This window comes from Sciurus carolinensis, chromosome 5, assembly GCF_902686445.1.
Source record: "Sciurus carolinensis chromosome 5, mSciCar1.2, whole genome shotgun sequence".
Classification (NCBI taxonomy): Eukaryota; Metazoa; Chordata; class Mammalia; order Rodentia; family Sciuridae; genus Sciurus; species Sciurus carolinensis.
The window spans coordinates 138,044,998-138,059,065 of NC_062217.1; the positions used below are offsets into that span (position 1 = coordinate 138,044,998).

At 31.8% G+C, this 14,068-nt stretch overlaps 1 protein-coding gene across 6 annotated transcripts in view; it reads left to right on the forward strand.

Annotated features, from left to right (window-relative positions):
• Positions 1 to 14,068, forward strand: part of Kif20b (kinesin family member 20B) — a 70,142-nt gene that overhangs the window by 6,032 nt on the left and 50,042 nt on the right. For 5 of the 6 annotated variants that reach the window (XM_047554536.1, XM_047554539.1, XM_047554541.1 and 2 more), the window contains exons 6-16: positions 246 to 430; positions 2,749 to 2,785; positions 3,499 to 3,726; positions 4,620 to 4,731; positions 5,847 to 5,918; positions 6,008 to 6,154; positions 6,812 to 6,974; positions 7,506 to 7,787; positions 10,835 to 10,974; positions 12,660 to 12,798; positions 13,701 to 13,929. In XM_047554536.1, the coding sequence (XP_047410492.1) occupies positions 246 to 430; positions 2,749 to 2,785; positions 3,499 to 3,726; positions 4,620 to 4,731; positions 5,847 to 5,918; positions 6,008 to 6,154; positions 6,812 to 6,974; positions 7,506 to 7,787; positions 10,835 to 10,974; positions 12,660 to 12,798; positions 13,701 to 13,929 (1,734 nt within the window). The remainder of the gene's footprint in view (positions 1 to 245; positions 431 to 2,748; positions 2,786 to 3,498; positions 3,727 to 4,619; positions 4,732 to 5,846; positions 5,919 to 6,007; positions 6,155 to 6,811; positions 6,975 to 7,505; positions 7,788 to 10,834; positions 10,975 to 12,659; positions 12,799 to 13,700; positions 13,930 to 14,068) is intronic. The other variant, XM_047554540.1, reaches the window with a different exon arrangement.

The window sequence follows — 14,068 nt, forward strand, 5'->3', positions numbered from 1 at the left end:
CTTAATATTATGGCTTGGTCTGAATGTAAAATTTCAGGTTTTGCATCAGAATAGTAGTCAATAAAATGCTGTTAATACAGTGAAGACCAAAGTGATATATAACAAAGTAATCCCTCAGCTTTTCTCACTTTTAGTTTGATTGTTTACTCTTGCTTATTGGTAGTATAAAGGGTGTTTTATTAGAGTAGGAATATTTCTTCTTTCCTACTAGTTTGACAGAAAATAACACAAACATTCTTTTACAGGCACAGAAGAAAATATTGGCTTTTTGCCCCGAACTTTGAATGTATTATTTGATAGTCTTCAGGAAAGACTGTATACCAAGATGAACATTAAACCACATAGATCCAGAGAATACTTACGGTTATCACCAGACCAAGAGAAGGAAGAAGCTGCTAGCAAAAATGCATTACTTAGACAAATTAAAGAGGTATGGATTTATTGTATTATGCAAAATACATAAATGATGACTCATAAACTCTTTTTCAACTTTTTTGTGGTCATGGTGGGTTTTTCTTTATTAAGAAAAATATTTAGATCTTCCTTGTAGAAATCTCTTCTGCTTATTTTTTATGGAACTGGGAATTTAACTGAGGAGCTCTCTAGCACTGAGCTACATCCCCAGCCTCCTTTTTATTTATTTTGAGATAAAGTCTTGCTAAGTTGCTGAGGCTGGCCTCAAACTTGAGATCCTCCTGCTTTAGCCTCCTGAGTAACTGGGATTATAGGTGTGTGCCATTGTGCCTAGTTCTTGGTTTTTTTTTTTTTTTTTTTTTGTATTAATTTGGTAAATTTTTATTAAGGCACTTACTTGGTCCAGCAATATTTCAATTTTTTTTTTTGTGTGTGTGTGTGTGCCAGGGGTTGAATCCAGGGGTGCTTTACCACTGAGCCACATCCCCAGCCCTTTTTTAATTTTTAATTTTTAATTTTGAGACAGAGTCTTGCTAAGTTGCTTAGGGCCTCTAGTTCTGAGGCTGGCTTTGAACTTGCGATCCTTCTGCCTTAGCCCCCCCAAGCTGCTGAGATTGCAGGTATGCACCACTGCACCCATCTCAACTGTTGAGGACAAATAGTACTACCATCATGGAGACTATTTTAGTTGTTATAACTAAATACCTCAAACTGGTCATTTGTAAAGAACAAAGGCTTAGTCAGTCCACAATTTTGTAGAATGGAAGATTCAAGGTCTCAGAGCTGTATCTGGTGAGGGCCTTCTTACTGGTGGAGACTGTAGAGTCTAGAGGTGATTCAGACCTTCACACGGCAAGAGGGGTGTATCTGTGGGGCAGAGCTAAATTGACTTTCATGATAGATCCACTTTCAAGAAAACCTTTTAGTCCATTGATCCATGAAAGGATTAATCCATATGAGTTGTCATGGCCAATTACCTCTTAAAGGCCCCACCTCTTAATACCTCAGAATGGGAATTAAATTTCAACAAGAATTTTAGTGGGAACATTTCAGACCATAGCAGAGACTGATAATAAATTAATAGAGAAGTAAAGATACGATATGCCATGAGAGGATATTATTTTATATAAACTTAAAATTTTTTATGAAGTTATACTTGTCTGTTTATTCTATTTGTGCCTCCTGGGTTTTGTGGTGTTTTCAGACAATTTATTCTGTTTATGGTTAAGAACTATTAGCAGTTTTTATAAATATTTGCAAAATATTAATGGGAATTTTCTTGTTTTTTGATACCAGGAATTGAACTCCGTGATGCTTAACCACTGTGTCACATCCCCACCCCCCTTTTTTTTGTTTTTTATGTTTTACTTTGAGACAGGGTCTTGCTAAGTTGCTTAGGGTCTTGCTAAGTTGTTGAGGCTGGCTTTAAACTTGTGATCCTTCTGAGTTTCTGGGATTATAGGTGTGTGTCACCATGCCTGGCTGAAATTTTGTTCTTTGAAACATTGAGAGGAGGGCTGGTGATGTAGCTTAGTGGTAGAGCGCTTGCCTAGCATGTGTGAAGCACTGGGTTTGATTCTCAGCACCACATATAAATAAATGAATAAAATAAAGGTCTATCAAAATCTGAACAAATTTTTTTTAAAAATTGTAAAATGTTTACAAATAGCAATTTGGATGTACGTGGTGGGATTCCATGCTTGTATAATTATATCAAAATGGATTCCACTGTTATGTATAACTGAGAAGAGCTCACAAATAACAAAAAGCAATTTGGCAGTGCTATATTAAGAGCAAGAATTTTATACAACTTCATTTAGCTATACATTCTAAGGAAATAATTAGCTTGTAGAGAATAGATAATGATGTTTATTATAGTATTATTTTACTGGCAAAATTTTGTAAAAAATCCAAATCTAAAATGTTTAATAATAAATGATAATTAAGTTATTTTATATCTGTAGTTACACAGTCATCATCAAATGTTTATAAGTAATTTTTAGCTATAGTGAGAAAAAGCTTACCATATAACTTAAGTATGGGGTAAAAAAATAGAAGGAGGAATACATTTAAATATTAACAGTAGTAATTATCTCTGGCCGACAGGGATTATACATGATGATATTCTGTTTAATACTTTTCTTTAGTTTCTCAAATTTACTATATGATTGTATTATTTAACTAGGAAAAAAAATAATAAACACAAATCACTGAACAGAGAGTGGATGGAAGATTGTGGTTTGGTCAGTGACTTTTTGGGTAGGTGATTGATAGCTTGTTTTTTTAACCTTAACTAAAAATGTCTTTAAACTCTTTCAAATCTTTCTTTTTTAGGTTGCTATGCATAATGACAGTTATGATACTTTCTATGGTAAGATTTTCTTACTCACTTATCTTTTATTTTTTGACTATGTGAAATACATTTGAAAAAGCTTTTAATTTTTAAACCACTCCTGATAATTTAATTGTTGATATAGCAGTACCTGAAAAATGATATCTATGAGTTATCAGTGACTATAAAGTTTGATTTAGATTAACTGTCACAGATGTCCCTTTCACTGGCTATAATTTTAATATTAAAATTCAAGAGATTCTCTGAGTTTTCTTTATTTTTGCATTTAATTGCTCTCTTTTTGGGGGGGAGTGTATTACTGGGGATTGGACCTGAGGGTACTTAACCACTGAGTTGTCTTTAGGCCCCCCTTTTTTTTTTATCTTGAGTTGAGATCTTGTTGAGTTGCTAAAGGTCTTGCCAAGTTGCTGAGGCTGACCTTGAACTTAAGATCCTTCTGTCTCAGCTTCTTGATTCACCAAGATTACAGGTGTATATCACCATACTTGCTGCATTTAATTTGTATTTAGTTCACTAGCATATTTTCAAAAATAAAGGAAGGATAAGAAATCATACTTATTCCAAATATTATTTATTCCTAACTCTAATTCAAAAAGTATTGAAAGTAGATGATCAGAAGATTAAGGATACTTGTTTTTTCAAGTCCAGGAGTCATGAGGTATTCTTTTTCTCAGTTTTAGTCCATTGATTAATTTTGTGCTTCTCCTTTTTTTCTTTCTGTTATTTTGTAGGAAACTTAACAAACTCTTTGAATATCCCAGAGTTTGAAGAATCCATGAAAGATTGTGAACAAGCTAGTTTGAATATGGATAATAATACAAAATTTTCTGTGTGGGTTTCTTTTTTTGAAATTTACAATGAATGTATTTATGACTTGTTTGTTCCTGTATCCTCAAAGTTCCAAAAGAGAAAGATGCTACGACTTTCTCAAGATGTAAAGGGCTATTCTTTTATAAAAGGTATACTAATGAGTATTTTTATTTTATTGTTCCATAGTTGTCTCCTAGGCTTTGTGATAGGTACAGAAAAGCAAACCAAATTAGGAATTTTTATACTCATTATAACCATTAAGAAAATAAGAGAATTTTGTGTTTTGGAAATATATTTTGGTGTGTTTGTTATACTTGAATGTAAAAAGGTCTAGACCTATAGTGTGTTTGCTTGAGTATCTTTAATTGGGTTTTTAGTGATGGGAAAAACTGGATGTGTTGTTATTTACATTATTGCTATTTTGTAACACTGACCAAATTTTGTAACTAATACCATAGTGGTATTTTTCACATCTTTTAAAACCATTACAGTAAGAAATACATATTAATAACATCATGACCCAGTACTTACATATGTATATATATGCAGAATTCAGAAGTTTCAGTAATTATGCTTATCTTACTGCAAGTATGCCCTATTATGTTTTCTGTATTGTTTCATTTTATAAAATTCTGGTTGTAACAAAAAATTTTTATTGCATTATTCATTAATGAATTACAATCTGTAATGTTCCATGACTCCATAATTTATAGGTTTAATCTGTATTGTATTGTCCTTTTTTTTTTCCCCTCTTGAGTGTCAGATTCTAAGGCATTTATCTGTTTTTAGTTTTCCCATGGGCAGGCTCTATTGAAGAACATTTATTTTGTAGTTTGTGTAATTTAAATGCTATAACATTATAATCTCTCTTCTGAAACATTTATGTTGAGGAATATGGAAAACTGAGTTCACTCCAACTAGAATATTTTATTAGAAGAAAGATTTCATTATATATTACTGGGAAAATACCTTCAAAGAGATTAAACTTTAGGCGGGTCCTGTGTTTTCATAAAATGCTATGTATCCTCTTTATTTCTTTAAGATCTACAGTGGATTCAAGTATCTGATTCCAAAGAAGCATATAGACTTTTAAAACTGGGGATAAAGCATCAGAGTGTTGCCTTCACAAAACTGAACAATTCTTCCAGTAGAAGGTAAGGAGTAAACCTTATGGAGTAATCCTGAAGCACTCATAGTATTCTGTGCTAATTTAAATGCAACTAATTTTAGATTAAAGTGGTCAGTAAGTTCTCTGATATGTTAAACTAATTCATAGGCATAAAAGACTTCTGTAGAGTGAAGAGAACAAAACACGTAATATTATCAGCACTATTTGTTGTCTTAACATTAGGTTCACTAATTTGAAGGAAGTCTCAAACTTTTTTACTTTTTATTGGTACTAGTGGTTAAACCTAGGGTTTCTTTATCATTGAACTGTATTCCCAGTTCTTTTTAAATTTTGAGACATTGTCTTGCTGAGGGTCTCACTAATTTATTGAGGCTGGCCTTGAACTTGGAATTCTCTTGCCTCAGCCTCCTGAGTCTTTTTACTCTTCCTTTACGTCAATACCCTAGCTCGTTTTTGAAGTAGCCTAGAATGGTGATCTTTTCTCTTTCTCACTTACCCCGTGGATACTATATGTATACTACATTAGGCCATATTTCAAGGGGTTAAGGATGTTTTTGATGAAAGGGCTAGGGGATGGGAGACAAAGTAAAGATGTTTCAGAAGTGAGTTATTTAAAACAGATTTTTCTCTTAAGGGGAAAGACTTTCTCTTAGGAGCCATGGTCTCGTATTCAGTTCTGGGTGATACATGATACATGATACATGATTTATATGATAAATCCATATAAGGTCAAATGTATGTTTGGCTTTAGGTATATATATGAAGAATTATTAGCTGTAAAATATATATAATATTTTAACTAATATGATCTTTGCAAGAAAATTCAGTATTATAAATGATTTTCTTAATAGAAGTTGGAATGTCAAAAGGAGAAGATTTGAGGGATTTGGGGCTAGGCAAAAGATAAGATGATTTTAGTGGATATATAGGTATCTGTGGAACAATGGGTTAACATATATGGTAACTATTTGGAAAATGCCCTGGTTGGACTACTACTAATACTTGAGTATAAATACAGGTCCATTTGTGATTCTTATCTCTTTTATTTAGACTGCAAAAATGGAAATATACTATTGGAAATATATTATTTGATTATTAAAAATGGAAAAATAATATTTGATCTTTGTATATTTCTTTTAGTCACAGCATATTCACTATTAGAATATTACAAATCGAAGATCCTGAAATGTCTCGTGTTATTCGAGTTAGTGAGTAAGTTGAACATTCTTTAAACTGCAATTATTTTTAATTTTTTGAAGAATTTTAAAGTAATCTTTTTTGTGTGTTTTTGGTTGATTCAGATTGTCTCTATGTGATCTTGCTGGTTCAGAACGCAGCATGAAGACACAGAATGAAGGTGAAAGGTTAAGAGAGACTGGGAACATAAATACTTCTTTATTGACTCTGGGAAAGTGTATTAATGTTTTGAAGAACAGTGAAAAATCTAAGTAAGTGGTATTGAAAGAGCATATTAAGTGTTATATTTAAACTCAACTTCGCTATTTTATGAAAATACTATTTTAAAAATTTCTTATGTATGCTTTATGATTGAAGTACTTAGAGATCTTGGATTAAAAAAATGATAGAAATAAAAAAATTGTTAATTGATGCAGGGACTTATCAAGTAAACTCAGTATTTTTCATAGCAAATATTTACTAGCAGATACTTTTTACTTAGATAAGTTTTTCTTGACGCTGGTTTGGCATCATTTTACCACTTTGATCTTACTAATGTGTTGTTGTGTTCCACTAGATATGATAGATTTTTGCTTTAATTAGCATTTTGAAAATGAGTCAGTGGTAAATCAGTCCTCACCATCTAGAAAAGTGTTTTATGACATCTATTGTAGGACTACATTGGAGGATGTAACTCAGTTAAATATGATTTTAGTTACTTTTTGGCTAGTCAGTTGTTGGTAGTATTTTTATTAGTAGTAGTATTTAAAGAAAATAGAAGAACTATTACAGTGTTACTGGTAGAATTAGTCACTGACCTGAAGTTTATATCCATGGTAGGTGGCTTAGTTATTTCTTTGTAAAATTCATCAACATCCTGACTTCATGAGATTTATCTTAATTTAGTTCTTTGAAAAAATTTTCCATAGGTTTCAACAGCATGTGCCTTTCCGGGAAAGTAAACTGACCCACTATTTTCAAAGTTTTTTTAATGGTAAAGGGAAAATATGTATGATTGTCAATATCAGCCAGTGTTGTTTTGCCTATGATGAAACACTCAATGTATTGAAGTTCTCAGCCATTGCACAAAAGGTAAATATATTCAAATTGCTGTAAAATTTATGAAACCATCTCTTACTATTAGAATATGAACAATTTTCTTTGAAATAAATATTTTGCACTTATTACTTTAAGCCTAGGATATAACTTGAAAGTAAAAATGTAACTATTTGACCCAATATGAAGAGATGGGAAAAGATTTAAAGTTGTCCTTGTAAAAACTAAAATGACTTTTAGTAATAAGTGTTAATTATAAGCGTAAATTAATGAGTATTGTTGGAATTAGTTATCTATTCTGCCATTCATCTTGTTCACTTAGTGCTAGGTAATCAGAAATGCTTTTGTTAGAAATATTGCTCAGAACTTAGAAAGGTAGATTTACCTGGAGTTTTCATGTGTAAGTTGGTTTTTCTAAATAGAATCTTCATTTAAGGATGCTGATTTCTTTTTATTTGTTTGCGGAGCTGTAACGAGTTATCATTTGATGTGAATTTATAAAATTAATTTTTAGTGGATATTTCTTGCTTTTTTTTTTATTTTAAGTCACATTGGATATTTTAACAGGTTTGTGTTCCAGATGTTTTGAATTCTTCTCAAGAGAAATCTTTTGGACCCATCAAATCTCAAGATGAATCATTAGACAGAAATTTGGATAATAAAGTATCAAATGTAAAAAGAACCACCATTTCCTGGGACAATAGTCTAGAAGATCTAGTTGAAGATGAAGACTTACTTGAGGATCTAGAAAAAACTGAAGAAAAACAAAATGTTGAAACTGAACTTATTGATGAAAATCTAGATAAAACATTAGAGGAAGACAAGGCTCTCAGCCATGAGGAGAAAAGAGTATGTATTAAGAATTTCTATGAATCTAATGTTAACAATTCTTAAGTCTCTCTTCCCCTTTTTTTTTTTTCTTATTTATTTGGTTTCTTTTTTAAAATCTATCTATTTGATACTGGGTATTAAACTCAGAAGTGTTGTGCTACTGAGCTGTATCCTGTATCCACTTTTTAATTTTTAATTTTGAGATGGGGTCAGGAGAGTGTTGGGTATCTCTCTAAATGGCCTTGAAATTGTGATGGTCCTGCCTCAGCTTCCTGAATAGCTGGAATTACTTACAGTAGGTGGGATTGCAGGTGTGAGCCACCATGCTAGGCTTTTTTTTCTTTTGGAGACAGGGTCTCTATGTTGCCCAGGCTGGCTGTGAATTCCTGGTTTCAAGTTATCCTTCTGCCTCAGCCATATGTGTATCTCGGTCTACAGGTGTGTGCCATTCTTCCATTTCTTTTTCAGAAATACACTAAAATTTTTGTATCTCCATTTTATTTTTTGAAAAACTTCAAACCTATAGAAACACTGATGTAATGCTTAATACCTGAATTTGCCATTTGTTTTGGGTATGTAGATACACATTTTCTTTCCTTTTTTTAAAAAAAAAATTATTTGTTTTAATTAGTTATACATGACAGTAGAATGCAATTTGATTACAAATTTTTTGTTGACTTATACTGTTTGAAAATAATATACATCCATAAAGATACCTTAAAACTAAATATTTCAGATTTCCTGAGGTATTTCCTGAGAACATAGACATTAAATAAGGTATTTCCTGAGAACATAGACATTTACTCATGATGACAAGACCATTTACATGACCAAGAAATTTAACATTAAGGTAGTAAAATAATCTATCATACCATCCATCTTGACATTTTTCCAGTGGTAAATGCATATGTCCTTTATAGCCACTTTGTTTTTATCTATGACTTAACTTAGAATATAACTTTTGAGTTATGTTTCTTTCTTTCTTTTTTTTTTTTTTTTTTTTTTTTCTTTTTTGTAGTACTGGGGATCAAACTCAGGGCCTTGTGCTTGCAAAGCAAGCACTCTACCAGCTGAGCTATCTCTCCAGCCCTTTGAGTTATGTTTCTTTAGTCATTTCTAATCTAGCATTGACAATTGTTGGAAATTATTAAAATAATTTAAGTATGCCCACATTTGTTCCCCAATTCTTAGCATTTTTTTTCCTTAGAGTTTATTGTTTTAAACAATGGGACAGTGTGTGGTTATTTAAACATTTTAAAGTAGTAGTATATTAATAGGAGAATGTAATAAAAGAAAATTATGTATAAAGATCTCCTAATCTGCTACTCATGTGAATAGTGGTATAGTTTACTGTTTTGTAACCTGATTTTCTTCATTTAAAAATAAGTTGTGAGACTGGGGTTGTAGCTCAGTGGTAGGGCACTTGCCTAGCATGTGTGAGGCATTGCGTTTGATCCTTGGCACCGCATAAAAATAAATAAATAAAATAAAGGTCCATCTATAACTGAAAAAAAAAAAAAATATATATATATATAAAAAAGTTGTGGCTGGACTGGGGATGTATCTCAGTGGTAGAGTGTTTCTCTAACATGCCTGAGGCTCTGGGATCAATTCTCAGAAATAAAAAAGTGGCCAGAAGTGGTAGTCACACCTGCAATCCCAGTAACCCAGGAGGTTGAGACAGGAGAATCACAAGTTTATGGCCAGCCGGGGCAACTTAGCAAGACCCTTTCTCAAAAAATTGGTGTGGAGGTTCTTGAATATATCTCAGTAGTAAAGCACCCCTGGGTTCAATCTCCAGTACCAAAAATAAAAATTGAAAAGTATAAATTACTACTATAGGCCTTTATTACTAATTATGGTGTTTCTGTATGACAGTAGTGTAATTGAATTAATCCTTCAAGTTTGGCTCTTGACTTGGGTTTCACTTCATTTAAATAAAACTGAATTACTGCAAACACCACCAGTGGAATAAGCCTTCTTACAGCTAAAACACTGGGCTATATCATTATTTGCTCAGTGTAAGTTCTTAGGAGTAGAATTTCAAAGTCAATATGTCTGCAGAAATGTTTTGAAATATAAAGTTGAGACAATGAAAGATCTGTAAGCCTTAAGAGAGTTTATTGGTTAATTTGTTACTGAGAAATTTAATCAGAAATGTTAAAAAAGAGTATCAGTTGTTTTTCTTAGTTCTGTAACTTATTTTATTTATTAATCTATACCTACCATATTAAGTGATAACTACTTTATCTTGTTCACTGTTTATTACATGATTATATGTGTTTTCAAAGGCTACAGAGCTGTTACTTATATCTGGATAGTCTAAAAACCTAGGAAGATGATGTTTTGTAATGTCTTTTTATGTTTGGAAAGTGGGTATTTTTAGCAGTTTCTTTTTTTAAAATATTTTATTGTTGATGAGTCTTTATTTTTTTGTATGTGGTGCTGAGAATTTAGCCCAGCTCCTCACACATGCTAGGCAAGCACTCTACCACTGAGCTACAATCTCAGCCCACGATTTCTTTATTCTGTATAGCACTTGGTCTTTAGACTTTGATAGGATACTTCCATTTTATTATTAAAAATTTTTTACCTTTTTATTTAAAATTTTAATTGATGCATTATAATTATACATATTGGTGTAATTAATTATTACATATTTGTATGTCCACACAATATAACAAACCCAACTTTAGCATTTACCATAGATCTAGTCCTTTCTCCACCTGTGAAATGTGGATGAAATAGAACTCTCCAACATAATTCCTGAAGGATAATACATGCTCAGATCTTACATTACTTTTTCTCTTAGTACAACTAGAGAGACCTTTGAGTTATCATAATTTTATTTTTTCCATAAATCTGTTTCTGAAATGCAGAGAAGTCCACTTGATTTTTCAGATTAATGAATTCCTGCAAATGTACAATTTTCAGTGAGAATATTAGCACTATAAGAAGGATGTATATTTATAATTGACTAAGTGAAAATAATTTTATCTTTGAACATTTTGAAGGTATTTCTCTTGATATGCTTTTCTAAGAATTTCAATATTTAAATGTTTTAGAAACTTTTGGATTTAATAGAAGACTTGAAAAAAAAACTAATAAGTGAAAAAAAAGAAAAGCTAACATTGGAATTTAAAATTCGAGAAGAAGTTACCCAGGAGTTTACTCAATATTGGGCTCAACGGGAAGCTGACTTTAAGTAAGTTATTTCTTTCATGACTTGGCACAAAATTGAAGATTTTATTTACTTATTTAGTTTTTTAAACTTATTTTCTTGTTTTTTAATGGACGGTTTCTGAATATTTTTTGTCTGAACACCATGATTAGTAAATTTTATTTTTTTGGTAACAGGGAGTGAACCCAAGGGTGATTAGCCACTGAGCCACATCCCTAGCCCTTTTTATTTTTTATTTTGAGACAGGTTCTCACTGAGTTGCTCAGGGCCTTGCTAAGTTGCGGGTTGGCTTTGAACTTGTAGTTCTCCTGCCTCAGCCTCCCCAGTCACTGGGATTACAGGCATGTGCTGTTGGGCCCGACTAGTAAACTTTATTTGAGCTATATACAACATAGGACAAATCACTGCAGAATACACACTTTTGATTGCACTGAAGTAAACATCAGTGAACTCCAAAATATGGAGACAATGTAGAAATTTGTTTTGCTTGTAATGTTTAAAGGTATAAATTCATGATGAAAAGATAACTAAAAAAATCTCAAATTTTAGATTAAATGCAAATAAAGAGAAAATCTCAGTGATTAGTTAAACTCATCCAGTTGCTCTGAAACTTAAATGTATGTATTAGACCATAAAAAGTCCTCAAATCAAGGAACTAATAATAAATCTCATGGAAATTAGATTAAAAGATCATGTTAAGGCTAAAATATGAGGAAGACTTTGTTAACTCTAAAAGGTAGAAATTAATGAGTTGGAAAACAAATTACAACGTAGTATCAGTAAAGTTAACATTGGTCTTTTAAAAGACTAATGAAATGTGATAATTCTTGGCAAGGTCTTGATCAAGAGATAAGAGGTGGAAAAATGGTCAATGTGAGGAATTTAGAATAAGTATCATTAGAGCCATTACATACATTAAGAGAAGAGTACAACTTTGTCAGTGAATTTTAAAATTTAGACAAACTGCATAAATTCCTCAGAAAATATAACCCACCAAAAGATAATAAAACAGAACATCCAAACAGTTCTAGACCAATAAGGAATGTAAAACTATACATTCAAAACCTTCCCACAGAGAAATTATTAAGCCCAGATGCCTTCACTAGTGAATCTCCTAATGTTCTGGGAAGAATGATACTGATGTTTATGGAAACTTTTCCAGCACAGAGAAGATGTGTTCCTGGTTCATATTATAAACACAAAATCTTGATTTTTGCTGTTGTTGTTGTTTTTGGTTTTTGGTACATGGTATTGAAACTGGGAGGATGGAGTGGGATTACCACTAAGCTACATCCCCAGCCCTACTTATTTTTTATTTTGAGATAGGGTCTTACTAAGTTCCTGAGCGTTTTACTAAATTACTGAGTCTGAACTGGAACTTTTGATCCTCCTACCTCAGCCTCTCAAGTCATTACAAAGGATTGCACCACTGTGGCCAGCCACAAAATCTTGCTTTTTAAAAATGGCAAAGCAGTTATAAGAATGCAAAATCATAGGTCAGTAGTTCTCATAGGAACAGATGTAAAAAAAATACCAAAGTTGTAAAAATTTTAGTTTTCTTTATACAAAGTTAAAAAAAGTTACAAAGTTACTAATTCCAACACATGATTATTTAAATTTGCTTTTAATGTGTAATATACTTAACTTTAGAAGTTTAAGACAAAGTATTGCCTTTTTGTTTCTTAATGGAATTAATTTGTGTTATGAAGGGAAACACTCCTTCAGGAAAGAGAGATATTAGAAGAAAATGCTGAATGTCGTTTGGCTATCTTCAAGGATTTGATTGGTAAATGTGATATCCATGATGAACCAATGAATGGAGTTTGTGTCATGAAAGTTGAAACTGAAGTATGTTACTTGATATATATTAAAATTATCTCTTGAGGTTTTGGTGCAGAGATTTAGTAAACCACATCAATGATGAAGACTATTAATGTAGTTTAGAATTAAGACAATATTTACAGTAATATAGCTTTATTGTAATTAGGCATGTTTTATTAGAAATGTAAGCACAATACTTTAAATATACCTTTTGAATTAGGAAGAATTTCTATCAAAATCTATCTTCCATTTTTTTTTTTACTTGAATCATTGTATTGATTGTAAGTAGGTAAGATTCTTTTTCGTCTGATTATGGAATACTCCTAGAAAGGTGTAAGGGAACAACTAAGGGATCACTTATTCATTGCTTTGATTAAAAAAAAAAAATTATATATAAAAAGGGTGGCCCTTTGTAGGTAACCACCATTCTGTACTTTTAAGGAAAATTTATCCTTTTTTGCTGCTTCCTGTGAAGTTGAAATTGATCGACACCCCGTACCTCAACCCCCACCCTTACTCAGTTCAAGAGCCTGGGACAGTGATGTCCAGGCTCTTGTTTTCAAATCACTATATTATCAAACCACTATGTTAGACATGGTGGGATGGGGGGTGAGTTGTGAAAATGGAGGATAAAAACATTTTGTAAGAAGACTGATTTTGTAAGTGAAACTTTCTGAGCTAGATAATCATAATTGTTCTCTTAATGCAGTTAATGACATTTCTATGAGGAACTATGCCTCATATTCTATATGATAGAAAATGAATTCTGGAACTCCAATTTTTCATAATTGGGGATGCTTCCATATAATTTCTTTTAAATAATTTCAGGTTGTGAATTTTTTGCTGTTTTTAAAACTAAGTCAGATAGTACCACATGTAAAGGTTAAACTTGCTGTTAATGTTAGACATGTGGTTTTTGCTATTTTTAGGAAGCACATAATTCTGTAAGACTTGAAGATATTATTGATTCTCTTCAAGATGATGTCACTGATATTAAGAAACAGGCTGAAATCGCTCACTTATACATTGCATCTCTTGCTGATCCCCAGGAAGCTATTGCTTGTTTGCAGCTAAAGTTTAATCAAGTTAAAGCTGAATTAGCTAAAACCAAGGAAGAATTAATCAAAGCCCAAGAAGAGCTAATAAAAAGAGAAAATGGTAAGTGGATGTATTTTACCTCTATTTAGACTTTATAAACACATAAAAAGTATAGTTGGTCAGGATGCTATTTATGCGGCTTATTTACCATAGTGACCAGAAAATTATTTGATAAAGGTAGCATATTTTAATATTTTTA